The sequence below is a fragment of the Meriones unguiculatus genome, chromosome 19, assembly GCF_030254825.1.
Source record: "Meriones unguiculatus strain TT.TT164.6M chromosome 19, Bangor_MerUng_6.1, whole genome shotgun sequence".
In the NCBI taxonomy this organism is placed as follows: Eukaryota; Metazoa; Chordata; class Mammalia; order Rodentia; family Muridae; genus Meriones; species Meriones unguiculatus.
Genome location: NC_083366.1, coordinates 4,709,362 through 4,728,674, shown reverse-complemented (window position 1 = coordinate 4,728,674; position 19,313 = coordinate 4,709,362). Strand labels below are relative to the sequence as shown.

General features: G+C 38.6%; 1 protein-coding gene across 1 annotated transcript in view; it reads left to right on the top strand.

The window, feature by feature from the left end:
* The window catches only part of Gpr158 (G protein-coupled receptor 158), a 561,148-nt gene that overhangs the window by 275,843 nt on the left and 265,992 nt on the right, over nucleotides 1-19,313 (top strand). Inside the window, exon 4 of the mRNA XM_060373102.1 lies at nucleotides 10,102-10,325. Coding sequence (XP_060229085.1) covers nucleotides 10,102-10,325 — 224 coding nt within the window. The remainder of the gene's footprint in view (nucleotides 1-10,101; nucleotides 10,326-19,313) is intronic.

Genomic DNA, 19,313 nt, shown 5'->3' with positions numbered 1-19,313 from the left:
CAGTTTGAGCAAGTGTCTTTGTTGTATGGTACAACATTGGGTATATACCCAGGAGAGGTACAGCTGGGTCTTGAGGTAGTAGCACTATTCTCAATTTTCTGAGAAAGCCCTAGATTGATTTTCAAAGTGGTTGTACAAGTTAACACATCAGCAATGAAGGAGTGTTCCCCTTTCTTCACTCCCTGGCCTGAATGTGCTGTAGCTTAAGGTTTTGATCTTAGCCATTCTCACCAGTGTGAGACCAAATTCATTTTAATTTTCATTTCTTTGATGACTAAGGAAGTTGAGCATTTCTTCAAGGGCTACGTGGCCATTGGAGAGTCCTCTGTTGAGAACTCTGTGTTAAAAGTTCTGTGCCCCATTTTTTTAATTGGGTTATTTTGTTTATTGGTGTTTGATTTCTTGAGTTCATTATATATTTATTGGTGAAGCTCTTTTCCCAATCTGTAGACTATTGTTTCCTTCTATTGGCAGTGTCTTTGCCTTACAGAAGCTTTCGGTTTCAAGAGGTCCCATTTATTAATTGTTGATTTAGAGCCTTAGCTGTTGGTGTTATGTTCAGGAAGTTATCTTCTGTGCCAATGAATTTGAGGCTCTTTTCCACTTTTTCTTCTAATAGGTTAGTGTATCCAGTATAGTATTAAGGTCTTTGATCCAGTTGGGTTTCAGTTTTGTGTAGGGAGGTAAATATGGATCTATGTGCAGTTTTCTACATGTAGACATGCAGTTAGACAAGCACCATTTGTTGAAGATGCTGTCTTTTTTTTTCCACTGTATGGTTTTGGCTCCTTTGTCAAAACTCAAGTGACCATAGGTATATGGATTTATTTATGGATCTTCGATTTTATTCCATTGACCAACTAGTACCATGCAGTTTTTATTACTATTGCTCTGTAGTATAGTTTGAAGTCAGGGATGGAGATACTTCTAGAAGTTCTTTTATTGTATAGGATTGTTTTAGCTATTATGTTTGTTTTTTGTTGTTATTGTTGTTTCATATGAAGTTGAGAATTGTTCTTTCATGATCTGTAAAGAACTGTGTTGGTATTTTGATGGGGGTTGCATTGAATCTGTAGATTGCCTTTGGTAATATGACCAATTTTACTATGTTAATCCTACTGATCTGCAAGCATGTGACATCTTTCCATCTTCTGATATCTTCTTCAATTTCTTCAGAAACTTGAAGTAATACAGATTTTTCACTTGCTTGGTTAGAGTTACACCAAGATACTTTATATTATTTGTGGCTATTGTGAAGGCTGTATTTTCCCTAATTTCTTTGTCAGCCTGTTTGTCATTTCTATAAAGAAGGGCTACTGATTTTTTAAAAATTAATATCATATCCAGCCACTTTGCTAAAGCTGTTATCAGCTGTAGGGGTTCTCTTGTAGAAATTTTGGGGGTGCTTATTGTTGTGGGTTACTAATATTTATTATTAACTTATCTTTTGGTTAAGCAGCAGTTATTCCTAAACCAGCTGTATACCCAAATCACCACTCAGAGACTAGGATTTATTTAATTAACCTAGAGCACAATGCTGGGCAATAGTTACCTAATCCTAAATCTCCAAGCCTACATAGTTTCCTACCATTCAGATTTCAACCATTATACATGCTTTTAGTCATAGCTTATATCTAGTTCATCTCTCCTCATGGTTCCAAGACCTCTCCTGCCCATCTCTGTTCTCCTTCTCTCCCCTGCATGCATCAGGATGTCCCACCCTATTCTCTCCATAGCTTGGCATTGAGGCTGGTCATTTAATTGAAATTATAGAGAACAAATGGTGGCATGTTTACACAAACTTGAGACAGGCGATGCTTAGAATAAACATCACAATGCAATGTCTGGATTTAAACCAGATAGGTGGTAGAGAAATCAGCATTTGAATGAACCAGGGTAAATTCTATATATTCCACAAGAAAATTATACCAACAGCTATGTACACTATCACAAATTGATAGAGAAATGATGTTAAGAAAAATATGAAAGAGGATCTTGTACAACATCACTTTATTTGCCTTATCTTTAGTTTTTTTTGCATAAAAGAGTAAAACATGATTATTTTCCAACAAATTTTCTTTTATCTATGGATACTGAAATAGTCATCTGATCAATGAAATTTATTATAATATCACACATTATAGAGTGATTTGGAATTTTATATCTAATTACTTCACTTCTATATCCATAAATCCTGTCCTATTTTAGTCTTATCTGAGGAGGAAATTGGAGTGCATGTGGTACTTTGTTCAGCACTGGAACTAGAGTATCTCAGCGTCCAGGAATTGAGTTATAATCTACAGAACAACAACAACAAAATAAACTGACGACCAGCTCTCCCACTCTCTTGATTGCCTGCAGTTCTCTGTCTAGGGTTGAGGCTCCATGAGATTTCCACTTTCCATGTCAGCATGTTCATTGGCATTTACTTATTTAGGCAGTAATGTTAATGCGGCATCATGGGTGCAGTTTTACTAACATTTCTAGGAGACTCAGTCTCACAGCAAACTCCCTGTTCTTCTCATGCCTACAGTCTTTCTGCCTCATCTTCTGATGATTTCTGAGCCTTAGATCAGGAGCTGTCTAAAAGATTCATCAGTTGGAGCTGGGCACCCAATAGTCATTTGCTTTCTGCAGTTCAATCAGTTGTATTTTTCAGCAATGGTGCCAATCTATGCAAAGAGATATTTCTTTGATGAGGAGTGAGATCCATACTATATGTGGGTACAAGAAGAAATATTTAGAACATAGTTAGTGTATATGCTGGTTTACTAAAATGGTGGTTGTAAGATTTTCCAAGATTCGTGACTTCACTAGCCACAGGTACTTTGCTCTATTTCCACTACCTCTTGTTGGAGCAGACCTTGAATCTAATTAGAAAGCTGTTGGTTACCACCAGGGTATAAACATGTCACTATTGCACCTTTAGGGCGATTATGCCAGGCTGGTCATCACTGTGGTGCATAGGTATCACAACTTGACAGGACCATTGGCTGCTTCCCTTTCTGGGCTCCTGAATGGTACTTTTTGGTGCTATGGCAGCCAGTCCTCAAAGAGGAGGCTTCCAGCTCAGATCCAGTCCAGATCCTTGTAGTATATTTATTAATCATTAAGAAATAGGATTAGAATTAAGCCTTAAACAGTATCATTGTACAATCCTCCATATTCTCCTGCAGCTATTGTGTCCTTTCCACATGTTTCTGTTATGTTGCTATTGGAGAAAATCACAACACTACATCAAACTATTGTGTTAGGTCTTACTATTTTATGCTGATTCTTCTTTCACATAAAACAATAGGCCATACTGCATCATACTTCTGCTTTAATCTTTTCTGAATTCTGCCTTAACCTGGCTTCTATATCATATAAATAAATTTAAGAATAAATACTACATAATTGTTTTAATTGACAATAAAAAGATATGTAAAAATTTTAACATGCCTTCATGATAAATCTCTGGAGAATTTAGGAACAGATGGACTATACCACAAAATAATAAAGACTCTATACAACAAGCCTATAGTCAACAATATATAAAATAGAAGTGAACTCAGAGCATTTCCTCTAAAGTCAAAAATTAGGCAAGGATGCCCATTCTCCTTTCTTTTATTCAATATAGTTCTTTATAAAATTAATTAATTATATAATATTAATTAATTAATATTCACTCTACATCCTGGTTGTGGCCCCATTACTTCTCTTTTTTCCTTTTTAAAACTTTTTATTATTAGTTACATTTTATTAACTTTGTATCCCAGCTGTAGCCCTCTCCCTCATTCCCTCCCAATCCCACCCTCCCTCCCTCATCTCCCTACTTCCAAGTCCACTGATAGGAGAGGACCTCCTCCCCTTTCATCTGACCTCATTTTATCAGGTATCTTCAGGACTGGCTGCAGTCCTGTGGCCTAGCAGGGCTTCTCTTCCTTTGGAGGAGGGTGGGGAGGTCAAAGAGCCCGCCATTGAGTTCATGTTAGAAATAATCCTTGTTTCCCTTACTAGGGTACCCACTTGGATACTGAGCTACCATGGATACTGAGCTACATATGAGCAGAGGTTCCAGGTTATATCCATACGTGGTCCTTGGTTGGAGAAACAGTCTCATAAAAGACCCCTGTGCCCAGATATATTTGGTCCTTGTGGGGCTCCTGCCCTCTCCAGGTCTTATTAAATCTCCCTTCTTTCATATGATTCCCTGCACTCTGCCAAAGATTTGGTTATGAGTCTCAGTATCTGCTTTGATGCACTGCTAGGTATAGTCTTTCAGAGGCCATCTGTGGTAGGCTCCTGTCTTGTTATTTGTTTTCTCCTACATCCAATGTCCATCCCATTTGTCTTTCCAAGTGAGGATTGATCTGGGTCCTCTTTCTTGTTTATCTTCTTTAGGTGTATAGATTTCATTAAGTTTATCATATCTTCCTTCTCCTCTTCCAGTCATACCCTCCTTCCCCTCACGCTCCACCCTCCTTTATTCCTTAGAAAAGGGGAGTAGCCCTTTTCTACATCTTGATGAGCCCATGCTCCCCAGCTCATCAAGAAGCATCAAGGTTTACCTTGTCCTCTTTCCCTGTGGTATGGCAAGGCAGTCCATCAGAGGGGAAATGATCAAAGAGCTGGCAACAGAATCTGTGTCAGATGCAGTCCCCACTTCCCTTACTGAAGGGCCCATATGAGGCCTAAATTGCCCATTGGCAACATATTTGTAGAGGAGCCTAGATCCAGTCTATGCATGGTCCTTTGTTCATGCTTCACCTTAGCAAGCCCCTTTGGACCCTGGTTAGTTGGCTATGTCTTCTTGTGGAGCTCCTGTCACCTTCAAGTACTTTTTTCTTTCCTCCCACTTTTCCACAAGACTGCTTATGCATCGCCCAATATTTGGCTGTGAATCTCAGCATCTGTTTTGAGGCATTGCTGGGTAGCACCTGTCAGAAGACAACTCTGATAGACTCCTGTCTGCAAGCTTAGAAGAGTATCATTCATAGTGCCAGGGGTTGATACCCTTCCATAGGGTGGGTCTTTGGCTGGGCCAAGCATTGGTTGGACATTCCCTCAATCTCTGCTTTATCTTTATCCCTGTATATCTTCTTTCTCAAGACCCAGCTATACCACTCCTGGTCATATATCCAAAGGATGTTCCACCATACAATAGGGACATTTGTTCAACTATGTTCATAGCAGCTTTATTTATAATAGCCAGAATCTGGACATAACCTAGGTGTCCGTCTGAAGAATGGATATAGAAACTTTACACATTTATACAATGGAATACTACTCAGCTATTAAAAACAAAGAAGTCATATAATTTTTCAGGCAAATCAATGGAACTAGGAAAAATCATCCTAGGTGAAATAACCCAGACCCAAAAGACACACATGGTATGTACTCACTTATAAGTGCATGTTAGCCATCTATCACAGGATAAACAGACTACAAGGCAGAGACTCAAAGAATATAAGTAACAAGGATCATCAAATGGAGGATACATAAATCTCACTTGAAAGGGGGAATAGAATAAAGAAAATTAGTGGCTGGGGAGAGGGAACAAGGTAAGAGAGGGCATGCAGAGAAGTTTGAGGGTGGAGATCAGACCCGGGGAGAACCAGGCCAAGGACAGAAGGCCTGTAGAGAAAAGAGAGACTGAGTGGGGGCATCCCTGTGACAAACTGGAGATCTAAGTCAGGGTAGGCTCCTGACTACTAAGTAGGGAGAATATGAGGGGTATTCAAGCAGAGACTCTTAGTAGCAGAAGCCATAGAGACTGAAGAGGACACCCACTAGACTAGTCTCCTAGCAGAGGGAGGGGAACACCAGCCCACCCACAAAAACCTCAACTCAATATAGTTCTTAATTCTTAGCTATACCAACTTGACAAGAGAAAGATATAATTGAAATAAAAATAGAAAAGTTTATTAGAAAACTTTTGGACATAAACATAGAAAAGTAGGAGGGTCCAGAATCAATGTAAATACAGTAACTGTTGTTTATACCAATAGTGTCTGTCAAGAAAAAGATAATAGGAAAAAAAATCTCTGGCAAAATAACTAAAAATTAGGTATTTAAGAATATATCTAACCAAAAAAGTGAAAGACCCTGGTACTGGCTACTTTTGTGTGTCAACTTGATAAACTAGAGTCATCAAGAAAGAAAGGAGCCTTACTTGAGGAAATGTCTCCATGAGATTTAGCTGCAAGGAAACTATCTATAATGCAAGGCATTATCTCAATCTGTGATCTGTGAAGGAGGGTGGTACCATTTTTGGGCTGGTAGTCCTGGGGTCTATAAGAAGGCAGGCTGAAAAAGACACTGTTGTCAAGACAAAACGACTGCCTACAAACTGGGAAAGATCTTCACCAACCGATATCTGACAGAGGTCTAATATCCAGAATATACAAAGAACTAAAGAAGTTAAAAAGCAACAAATCAAATAATCCAACTAAAAAAATGGGGTACAGAGCTAAACAGAGAATTCTCTGTAGAGGAATATAGACTGGCAGAGAAACACATGGTACAGACAAAGCTGGATTTCTACCTGCAGGAGACTGACATGAGACTCTTATCTTTCACACTATTTCAAAAGGATCAGAGACTCTACTTTAAAACCTATAACACTTGGATACTGAACTGCCACGGGCTACATCTAAACAGCATTACCAGGCCACAGAAGAAGACAATGCAGCCACTCCTGATGAGACCTAATTGACTAGGATCAGAAGGAAGGAAAAGAAGACCTTCCCTATCAGTGGACTTGGGGAGGTGCATGCATGCTGAGGGTGGAGGAAGAGAGGGATTGGTACGGGAGGAGGAAGGGAACCACGGGGGGAAACAAAGTGAATATAGTGTAATTAATAAAGAATTAAAAAAAAAAAACCTATAGCACTGAAACTTTTAGAAGAAAATGTAAGATATGCCCTCTAGACATTAGGGTAGGCTGGAACTTCTGAACAGAGTATCTGTAGCACAGGTACTATCCTCACGTATCAACAGGTGGAGCTACATGAAACTAAAAAAAAATTCTATACATCAAAGAAAACACCAAGAAGAGCCCACAGACAGCCTAGAGAATGAGAAAAGATCTTTACCAGCTACACTTCAGATAGGGGGCCAATATCTAGGATTAACAAAGAATTGTACAAATGAAGTACTAAGAGAATAAATACTGTCAATCAACAAATGGGAAAATGGACTAAATATACAGTTTTCCAAAAAGTTGCCAATAACTATTTCTGAAAATATTCAATGTCCTTAGTCATCAGGGAAGTGAAAATTAAAATTACTTTGAGACACCACCTCACCCCAGTCAAAATGGCCATCATCAAGAAATTTTATGACAAATGTTGGAAAGGATGTGGAGAGAAAGGAACCGAATTTGCTGGTGATGATGGTGCAAATTAATATAGTCACCATGGAAATCAGTTTGGAGATTTCTCAAAAAATTAACAATAGAGGTACCATATGACCTAGCTGTTTCATCTCGGGCATATGTTTAGAGAACTCTACAACTACAGTAGATATTTGCACCACCATATTTACTGATGCTGTTCTCTAGAGTAAGGATTTGCAATCAACCTAGTTGTTATTGATAGATTAATGAATATCTGTATATATATGAATCTATATACATAATCTATATACATAATATAAATTTCATTATCATTTTTATTCTAAAAATATATATAAATGTTTCCTCAACTCCCAACACATATTTGCTTTGCTGAGATATAACAGACTCTATAAGATTGGCTTATATATTTACTGTTATCTTTATTTCAAAATGTTTTAACCTTAAAATATATCTCTGCAAAACAAACAAAATTTGAAAATCTTTACTTCATGTTGAGCTCTTTCACTGTTAGAAGAAATGTTAAGTGTTTCCAGAGTTGATTTCTTCAACTGAGCTCTTGATTGTAGTGTGAACTGAGTTTGCAATTCTTCTTTGTTGTTATAAATCTTTTTCTTTCTTTTTTCTTCACATACTATATATCCTGATTACTGTTTCCCCTTCCACTATTCTTCCCATTTCCTTTCCACCTTCCCTCCCATCTGAATCCATCCCCTTTCTTTCTCATTAGAAAATAAACAAGCTTCCAAGGGATAATGATATGATTTGATATGATATGACAAAACTAACACATCCAAATACAAAGATGGAAAAAAAAAAACAAGAAAAGACACAGACATAGAGACCCTCATTCTCACACTCAGGAATCCCATAAAAACATTAAACTGGAAGCCATGATATATATTCAAATGACCTGTAAGGTAAAAATATAGAGCATAAATAAATATAAGTATTATATTAAATATAAATAAAATAGTAATAATATAAAAGTAATTTTAAAAAGCCCTCACATGACATTATGAGACAAAGAACCTCCAAAGAGGCTGTTGAGATCATTTCTGATAGCAATCTGCGGCTGAGCATGCAGCCTACTCTTAAGAGTAATATGTTTTCCCAGTGAGACTCCCTTGAAGGAAACTAACTTTTTATTTGCTAGTGGTTATCAATTGCAGATAGCTTCTGGGGCAGGAGTGGGTGCTTGTGTCCACTTCTTTCAGCTCTAGCACACCATCTGGTGCAAGCCTGTTCATGTTGCCTCAGTTTCTGTGAGTTCATTTGTGCTTTGATCATTTTGATTTATAGGACCATGTTTCCTTGGTGTCTTCCCCTCTGGCTCTTGCATTCTTTCTACCTCCAGGATTTCCTGGGTCCGAAGGGGAGAAATTTTATGGAGATGTCCAATTTAGGAAGAAGTGTTTTAAGGTCTCTCACTCTGTGCATGTTGCCTGGATGTTGGTCTTTGTATTTGTTCCTATCTACTGTGGGAGAAAGTTTCTCTGGTGATGGCTTAGCAAGACAATGTTCTTGGCTTCCTTGGCCAATGTGTGCAAGTCTTTCATCTACCTATATCTCTCCTAAACTTCCAGACTCTCTTTTGTTGACTCCAGTTGCAACAAAATCTTGTTTCTGTTGAAGAGAACACAATATAGAATCAAAGTCAATTACCATTCTTAGTCCTACTGACTTTCCTTATTTGCTTTGTTCAATAGAATTCTACTGAAATAATACTCTTTCTTATTATATATTTAGCCAGTAAGCCTTAGTAGCCTATTTTCAACCACCAGTAGCTTGGAAGGTGTCATCTTGAAGATTACTTAGGGTTAAAGTCCCTAGTGATAATGGTCTTTCTTAGGTCATCATATTTCAACAAATTCAGATATTTTCCTGTAAATTCTAGTTTTCTGTTATGGCAATCTTAATGTTTTACTTGTCAAGGGTTTGTTTTCCTCTCTCTTCAAATGTCTCATTTGGCTTCCAGAGCTTCTTGTTATTTCTTCTCTAATACTGTTATGGTTAGTTTATTTTTAGTGTACGTTGCTCCAGTCAACAATTGATACACTGGGTACTGGGTTTCAGTGAAAACTTAAGCTTAATCAGAGAAGCAGACAATTCTAAAATTGGAAGATCAATAGGATCAGTAACCAAAGAGCACAGAAATGTCTCATGGTGTGTCAAGTGGGAATTACATGAGAGCTTGTATGGATCGATTCTAAAGGATGTAGCATTGCTAGGCAATTGCACAATAAACAACTGTTGTTTAAGTACCATTTTATGTAATTTAGATAGAATGAACTGAGATCTCTGCTGAATTAAGGAGTAGTAATCTCATTTTAGATTCTATGTCATGTACATCAAGATGTTCCAAAAATGATGAGTCCATTTACTTGATACATCAAACACAACCACTTTCCACACTTTTTAATTTTTTTTTAATAAATGTGTCTGTAGTATGGCCTGTGCTTTAAGGAGTATCATTAGCCATGAGTGGAAGATGATGTTATCAAAGATTTAGCAAATTTTTCCCTGCCCCTGACATATTTTGTTTCCATTTTTCCTTATTTTTTCTCAATTACTCTGAATGACAATTTTATAGTCAAAGGAATCAAAAGAGATTTAAGTCCAAAACCAAAGTAACTAGCTCTTAGTAGGGGATTTGGTGAAAGGTCTATAATTAATAGAAAATGGAGTGATGAGGGTCTATCTCTCTTCACTCTCACTTACCTTGGAGGTACAAATGACATTGTGGTTTTATTTGGAATTTTCAGGAAGGGGTCCAGATCACCGTTTTTCAGGAAGCACAAATGATGTGTCTGAGGAAGCCCACATCTGCCTGCCTTGCAGAGAAGGCTGCCCCTTCTGTGCTGATGACCGTCCATGCTTTGTCCAGGAGGATAAGTACCTGCGACTGGCTATCATCTCCTTTCAAGCTCTGTGTATGTTGCTGGACTTTGTCAGCATGCTGGTGGTCTACCGTTTTCGCAAAGCAAAGGTAAACCCAGGTATCCCAGTTGTGGCCTTTCTTTTTACTATGATCAGTTACTACTCTCTGCAAATTAACAGAATTTCCAAATCCCTGTTACTGTTTTAATAAGTGAATTGTCCCCCTATAATGTGATTGAATGAGAGAGCTTAATGATATTTTGAGTTAGTACTTCTTTTCACAGAGGCTCTTTATATTTAGCCTAAGGCTATAATGCTCTCTTGCACTGCAGGACTCTCCTTACTGTCACCTTTGGTCTCCAGAGAAATTTCTGCTACCTCCATCCAGTGTATTTTTTATTTTTCATATTTAGAGAACCCTGTTGTGTTTCTGTTCTGTTTTATTTCTCTTAGTAATATGTAAAGATGCAAAGGATTAACTTATCTTTTTAGCACACTATACCCTGGAGAATAACTGCTTGTGACCTTAAATGTGGCCTTGAATTGCTGTCCAGGGATGATAGAGATGCTAAAATACCCAGGGTAGAGGTTTTTTGGGGCGCCTTCTCCATGGGTCAAAAAAATTAATCATGTGAAATGAGTGTGGTGTTAAAATGTTTGCTTCTCTTGCTTTTCAGTAAATTCTTCCTGAGACTAGAAAAGACAATAAGTAAGTCTTCATCCTTTCTGGATTCAAATGACCTCTTCATCTTAGCAATGTTGAGTGGATTGTTACAGACTATAAAAAAATTTGAAAATATGGGCTCCCACTAGAAAGTTAAAAATAAAAGAAGCCTTTCTGGATGATGTGTGCTATAAAGCCACTAGTTAATTTTTTTGTGGTTGTTTTTACTCAATTATTTTTTAAGATTTTATATTTTTATCTATAATTTTTTATTAATTACAATGTATTAACTTTGTATCTGAGCTGTAAGCCCCCTCCATCATCCCCTCCCAATTTCATTCTTCCTCCCTCTTCTCCCTTTCCCCTCCCTAGTCCACTGATAGGGGAGGTCATCCTCCTCTTCCATCTGACCCTAGTCTATCAGGTCTCATCAGGATTGGCTGCATTGTCTTCTCTGTGGCCTGGTAAGGTTGTTCCCCCCTCAGGTGGAGGTGATTAGAGAGCCAGCCACTGTGAGTTCATGTCAGAGACAGTCCTGTTTCCATTAATAGAGAAGCCACTTGGAGAATGAGCTGCCATGGGCTATATCTGTGCAGGGGTTCTAGGTTATCTCCATTCATGGTCCTTGTTGGAGTATCAGTCTCAGAAAAGACCCCTGAGCTCAGAGTCTTGGCTCTGTTGGTGTCCTTGTGGAGCTCCTGTCCCCTCCAGGTGTTTCTATCTCCCCTTCTTTCATAATATTCTCTGCACTCTGCCCAAAGTTTGGCTATGAGTCTCAGCATCTGCTTTGGGTAGAGCCTTTCAGAGGCCCTCTGTGGCAGGCTCCTGTCATGTTCCCTGTTTTCTTTCTCTTCTGATGTCCATCCTCTTTGCCTTTCTGAATGAGGATTGAGTACCTTAGCTTGAGTCCTCCTCAAGTCCTCCTTAGTTTCTTTAGGTGTATAGATGTTAGTATATTTATCCTATATTATATGTCTGATATACACATATAAGTGAGTCTATGCCATCTGTGTCTTTCTGCTTCTGGGATACCTCACTCAGGATGATTTTTTTTCTAGTTCCTACTATTTGCCTGCAAATTTCATGATTTCCTTGTTTTTAATTGCTGAATAGTATTCCATTGTGTAAATGTAGCACAATTTCTGTATCCATTCCTCCATTGAGGGATGTGTGAGTTGTATCCAGACTCTGGCTATTACAAATAAAACTGCTACAAATATGGTTGAACAAATGTCCTTATACTTGAGCATATTTTGGATATATGCCTAGGAGTGGTATTACTGGATCTTGAGGAAGCACTATTCCTAATTGTCTGAGAAAGCTCCAGATTTATTTCCAAAGTGATTGTACAAGTCTGCATTCCCACCAGCAATGGAGGAGAGTTCCCCTTTCTCCATATCCTCTCCAGCATGTGTTGTCTCTTGAGTTTTTCATCTTGGCCATTCTGATGGGTGTAAGGTGAAATCTCAGGGTCATTTTGATTCACATCTCCCTGATGACTGAGTACATTGAGCATTTCTTTAAGTGTTTCTCTGCCATTTGATATTCCTCTATTGAGTATACTCTGTTTAGCTCTGTACCACATTTTTTCTTTTAAGTTTAATTTTTTATGTATTTATTTATTATAAATTATTCATTTTGCATCCCCACTACAGCCCCTCACTTGTCTCCTCCCAGTCCCACCCACCCTTCCTCTCCTCCCACTACACCCTTTCTCCAGTCCCCTCATAGGGAAGGACCTCTTCCCCTTCTATCTGATCCTAGCCTATCAGGTCTCATCAAGGCTAGCTGCATCGTCTTCCTCTGTGGCCTTGCAAAGCAGCACCCCACAAAAGGTAGTGATCAAAGAGCAGGCCATTGATTTCATGTCAGAGACAGGTCCTGTACCCCTTACTAGGGAACCAATTGGAAACTGAGTGAGCAGCCACTGGGTTTCCTTTGAACAGGGTTTCTAGGTCTTCTCCATGTATGGTCCTTAGTTGGACTATTGGTCTCTGCAGGCCCCCTTGGGCCCAGGTATTTTGACTCTGTTTTTCTCCTTGCAGTTTCTGTCCCCTCCAGGTCTTTCTATCTCCCTCTTCTTCCATGAGGATTACAGCACTCTGCCCAAAGTTTGGCAATGAGTCTCAGAATCTCCTTTGATATCCTGGTGGGTAGAGTCTTTTAGAGGTCCTTTGTGGAAGGCTCCTGTCCTTTTCTTTGTCTTCTCTCTCTCTCTCTTTTTAAAAATTTATTTTCATTTATTTATTTATTTTAAATATTAGTTACAGTTTATTAACTTTGTATCCCAGCTGTATCCTGCTCCCTCATTCCCTCCCAACCTCACCTTCCTTCCCTCATCTCCTCCCTGCCCCTTTCCAAAGTCCACTGATAGGGGAGGATCTCCTCCCCTTTCATCTGACCCTATTTTATCAGGTGTCTTCAGGACTGGCTGCAAAGTCGTCTTCTGTGGTCTAGCAGGGCTGCTCCTCCCTCAAGAGGCTGGGATGCCAAAGAGCCCACCATTGAGTTCATGTCAGAAATAGTCTCTGTTCCCCTTACTAGGGTACCCACTTGGATACTGAGCTACCATGGGCTACATTTGAGCAGAGGTTCTAGGTTATATCCGTACATGGTTCTTGGTTGGAGAAACAGTCTCATAAAAGACCCCTGTGCCCAGATATATTTGGTCCTTGTGGAGCTCCTGTCCTCTTTTTTAATTTTAATTTGTATTAATTACAGTTTATTCAATTTGTATCCCTCTTGTAGCTCCCTCTGTGCTCGTCTCCCAAACCCACCCTTTCTCCCTGTTCTTCACCCTTGACCCTCCCCCAGTCCACTGATAGGGGAGATCTTCCTCTTTTTCCTTCTTATCCTAGTCTATCAGGTCTCATCAGGAGTGGCTGCATTGTCTTTCTCTGAGGGCTGGTAAGGTTTCTTCCCTGTGAGGAGGAGGTAATCATTCCAACCAGTTCATGTCAGAGATAGTCCCTGTTCCCATTCCTAGGGAACCCACTTGAACACTGAACTACCATTGGCTACATCTGTGCAGGAGTTCTAGGTTATCCCCATGAATGGCCCTTGGTTCAAGTATCAGTCTCAGAAAAGACCCGTACCCAGATTTTTTGGTTCTGTTACTCTCCTTGTAGAGCTCCTGTCCTCTCCAGGTCTTACTATTTCCCACTTCTTTCATAAGATTCCCTGTACTCTGCCCAAAGTTTGGCTATGAGTCTCAGCACCCACTCTGACACGCTGCAGGCTAGAGTCTTTCAGAGGCCCTCTGTGGCAGGCTCCTGTCATGCTCCCTGTTTTCTCCCTCTTCTGATGTCCATCCTCTTTGCCTTTCTGAATGAGGATTGAGAATCTTAGCCAGAGTCCTCCTTGAATAGTTGTTTTTAGGTGTACAGATTTTAGTGTTTATCCTACATTATATGTCTAATATTCACTTATGAGTGAGTATATACCTTGTGTGTATACCCTTTCTGCTTCTGGGATACCTCACTCAGGATGATTTTTTTCTAGTTCCCACCATTTGCCTGCAAATTTCATGATTTCCTTGTTTTTAATTACAAGAGTAATATTCCATTGTGTAAATGCACCACAATTTCTGGACCATCTGGGCTGTTTCCAGCTTCTGGCAATAAAGCTGCTACAAACATGGTTGAACAAATGTCCTTGTTGTATACTTGAGGATATTTTAGATATGTGCCTAGGAGTGGTATTACTGGATCTTGAGGACGCACTATTCCTAATTGTCGGAGAAAGTGCCAGATTAATTTCCAAAGTGCTTGAACAAGTTTATATTGCCACCAGCAATGGCAAAAGGTTCCTCTTTCTCCACATCCTCTCCAGCATGTGTTGTCACTTGAGTTTTTTATCTTAGCCATTATGATGGGTGTAAGGTGAAATCTCAGGGTCGTTGTTTAACTTCTTGAGTTCTTTATATATTCTGCATATTAGCCCTCTGTCAGATATAGGGTTGGTGAAGATCCTTTCCCAATTTGTAGGTAGTTGTTTTGTTCTGACGATAGTGTCCTTTGCTTTACAGTATCTTTTCAGTTTCATGAGGTACCATTTATTGCCTGTTGCTCTTAGAGGCTGTGCTGTTGGTGTTCTGTTCAGGAAATTGTCTCATTTGTTAATGAGTTTAAAGCTCTTCTCCATTTTTTCTTCTAACAGGTTTAGTGTGTTTGGTTTCATATTGAGGTCCTTGATCCACTTTGACTTTAGTTTTGTGCAGAGTGGATCTATTTTCATTTTTCTACACGTAGACATCCAGTTAGACCAGCATCATTTGTCCTATTAGATATTTCCATATTTTCCTATTAGATATTTCACACAGAGTATGCTTGGTTACAATTTAGTAACGTCATGTTTTTGGGAGATTCACTTCTAAGTGGAGATTACAGAAGATAATGATGCTCAGGAAAGAAGGTTGACTTCCGTGAGACTTCTTTTCTGCTGATTTTAGCAAAGTCTGATTTTAATACAACAAAGAATTAGTGAATTTTAAAAAAGTGATTGTTGATACTACCCATTACTATATAAGTTCTGTTTAAAATTAGAAATTAGCTGATAGAATTAATAATGATGCCACTTTTTTATTTGGAGATTGAAGTGTTTTAGTATAATATGATTTTTGATATTCTTTAAATATCTTTATGAAATACAGGGAGATAGAGATATCACTTTTTATTGGTATGAAATGTCTGAAACTTCATCATTCTAACCACCCTAAGCAATTCAGTCACATAAAATGCCTTCACACTGTAGGACGACTGTAACTACTACTCGGGTTTCTCCTCAGAAACCATGGCTTCCATCTACTCTCACAATGTGTATTCCAGATGTTTTTGCCAACAAGAAATATTTCATGAGCTCTGGGTCCCTTAGCCCCAATCCAGAGGTTCTCGTGGGAGTGTTTGTAACTCGCTTTTCCTTAAAGCTATGTTTATTACTGACCAGGTTCTTTACATATGTATAACATTGAAGCAATTTAAAAAGTTAGAAAAATTATTTGAAAAGCATATAACAATAAAGGAATAGTAACCTTAATCTAAAAAACATTCCCCGAATAAATCAAAACAAACTGCTTTTCATGTTCAAGGAACAAAAAGTAAAGAAAGAAGAAAAAGAATATTTAAAGAAACTTATAAAAATTAAATATAGAAATGTTTTTTATTTTCCTGAGTAGTTAGAAAATTTAAATGAAAAAAAATGCATTTGTTATGAACATAATTCTCTGAGATGTTGTGATGGTATTAGGAGACAGGATTTCTATCATTGGTCATAATTGTATAAACTGTAGACTATTTGGATAAAATTTGGTGGAACTTAAAAATTCATAACATTTTCAGTAAACTATTAGAAATCTGCCCTAAAAAATCATGTATGTGCACAAAGGTTTTTAAATATATTCACACACACACACACACACACACACACACACACACAATTGTGTTTAATATATAGTTTCTGATTCTGTCTAAAAGGCTAATGCTGGGTGAAATATTTTACTGGCTTTACTGAAGAAGGCTTTACTGAAGCCTTCTATCATCACTTCCTCACACTGCTGGCCACTGCTGGCCTTTCAGTTCCTGGACAGTGTGCTTTAGCATGGCCTACTGTTTAACCTTAAAGTTTCTCCTATTCTTCTCTCATACTCTCTCATTGTCTGCCTTTACTTTCTTTCCTTCCATTCATCGTTTATCCTCTGAACATCTACTGAGAGCTTGGAATTATTCATATTTGTAATACAGTAAGAAACAGGGTGAGTGGATCTTTAAACTCAAGGAGTTTGTGAGTGGTTGGTGTTAAATGCAATGCAGAAGACCAAATCGGGATGTGATAAAATTGTAATGGCATAATTTAATAGTGAATGACTTGGAGCCATAGAATTCTTACAGTCAGTTTAAATGAGATATTGTCCTTACTTCATCCTTTATTTATTTATTTTTTTTATTAGTTACATTTTATTAACTCTGTATCCCACCGTGTCCCGATCCCTCATTTCCTCCCAATCCTACCCTCCCTCCCTCATCTCCACTGTGCCCCTTTCCAAGTCCACTGATAGGGGGGACCTCCTCCCCATTCATCCAGTCCTGTTTTATCAGGTATCTTCTGACTGCAAAGCCCTCCTCTGTGGCCTAACAGGACTGCTCCTCCCTTGGGGGGTGGGGAGGTCAAAGAGCCAGCCATTGAATTCCTGTTAGAAAAAGTCCTTGTTCCCCTCACCATGGGAAACCAATGGTTACTGAGCTACCAAAGGCTACATCCAAGCAGAGGTTCTAGGTTATATCCATACATGGTCCTTGGTTGAATGTCAGTCTCAGAAAAGACCCTGTGTCAAGATATATTTGGTCCTTGTGGAGCTCCTATCCTTTCCCCATCATACTAACTCCCCTTCTTTCACATGATTCCCTGTACTCTGCCAAAGGTTTGGTCATGAGTCTTTGTATCTGCTTTGAAAACACTGCTAGTTAGACTCTTTCAGATGCCCTCAGTAGACTCCTGTTATATATTCAATGCACATCCCATCTGTCTTTCTAAACGAGGATTGATCATCTTACCCCATGTCCGCTCTCTTGATTATCTTTTTGAGGTGTATAGATTTCATTATGTTTATCATATCTTATAGGCCTATATAAGTGAGTATATACCGTGTTTGTCTTTCTCCTTCTGGGATATTTCACTCAGAATGATCTTTTCTAGATCTCACCATTTGCCTGCAAATTTCATGATTTCTTCCATTTTGATTGCTGAGTAGTATTCCATTGTGTAAAAATACCACAATTTCTGTATCTATTCCTTGGTTGATGGACATCTGGGTTGTTTCCAGGTTCTGGCTATTGCAAATAAAGCTGCTATAAACATGGTTGAGCAAGTATCCCTTTTGTGTACTTGAGCAAACTTTGGGTATATACCTAGCAGTGGTATAGCTGGGTCTTGAGGAAGCACTAGTCCTAATTGTCTGAGAAAGATAGATTTCCAAAGTGGTTGTACCAGTTTACATTCCCACCAGCAGTGGAGGAGGATTCCCCTTTCTCTACAACCCCTCCAGCATGTGCTGTCACTTGAGTTTTTGATCTTGGCCATTCTGATGGGTGTGAGGTGAAATCTCAGGGCTGTTTTGATTTGCATTTCCCTGATGGCTAATGAGGATGAGCATTTCTTTAAGTGTTTCTCTGCCATTCGATATTCCTCTGTTGAGAATTCTCTGTTTAGCTCTGTTCCTCACTTTTTAATTGGATTACTTGGTTTGCTGCTTTTCAGCATCCTTAGTTCTTTATATATACTGGATATTAGTCTTCTGTCAGATAAAGGGTTAGGGAAGATTCTTTCCCAATTTGTGGGCAGTCATTTTGTTTTGATGATGGTGTCTTTTGCTTTATAGAAGATTTTCAGTTTTATGAGGTCCCATTTATTGATTGTTGCTCTTAGAGCCTGTGCTGTTGGAGTTCTGTTCAGGAAGTTTTCTCCTGTGACAATGAGTTCTAGGCTGTTCCCCACTTTTTTTTTTCTAACAGATTTAGAATATCTGGTTTTATGTTGAGGTCTTTGATCCACTTGGAATTTAGTTTTGTGCAGGGTGATAAATATGGATTTATTTGCATTTTTCTGCATGTAGACATGGACCAGCACCATTTGCTGAAGATGCTATCTTTTTTTCCATTGACTAGTTTTGGCTTCCTTGTCAAATATCGAGTATTCATAGGTGTGTGGGTTTATTTCTGGGTCTTCTATTTGGTTCCATTGATCCTCCTTTCTGTTTTTATGCCAATACCATGGAGGTTTTATTACTATTGCTCTGTAGTACAGCTTGAGATCAGGGATGGAGATACCTCCAGATGATCTGTTGTTGTACAGAATTGTTTTGGAGATTCTAGATTTTTTGTTTCTCCATATGAAGCTGAGAATCTTTTTTTCAAGGTCTGTAAAGAATTGAGTTGGTATTTTGATGGGAATTGCATTGAATCTGTAGATTGCTTTTGGCAGGATGGCCATTTTCACAATATTAATCCTACCAATCCATGAGCAAGGGAGATCTTTCCACCTTCTGATATCTTCTTCAATTTCTTTCTTCAGAGACTGGAAGTTTTTCTCAAACAGGTCTTTCACTTGCTTGGTTAGTGCCACCCCAAGGTACTTTATGTTATTAGTGGCTATTGTGAAGGGTGTTGTTTCCCTAATTTCTTTCTCGGCCCTTTTGTCTTTGGTATACAGGAGGGCTTCTGATATTTTTGAGTTGATTTTGTATCCTGCCACTTTGCTGAAGGTGTTTTTCAGCTGAAGGAGTTCTCTGGTTGTATTTTTGGGGTTGCTCATATATACTATCATATCATCTGTGAATAGTGGCACTTTGACCTCTTCCTTTCCGATTTGTATCTCCTTGATCTCCTTTAGTTGTCTTATTGCTCTGGCTAGGACTTCAAGTACTATGTTGAAGAGGTATGG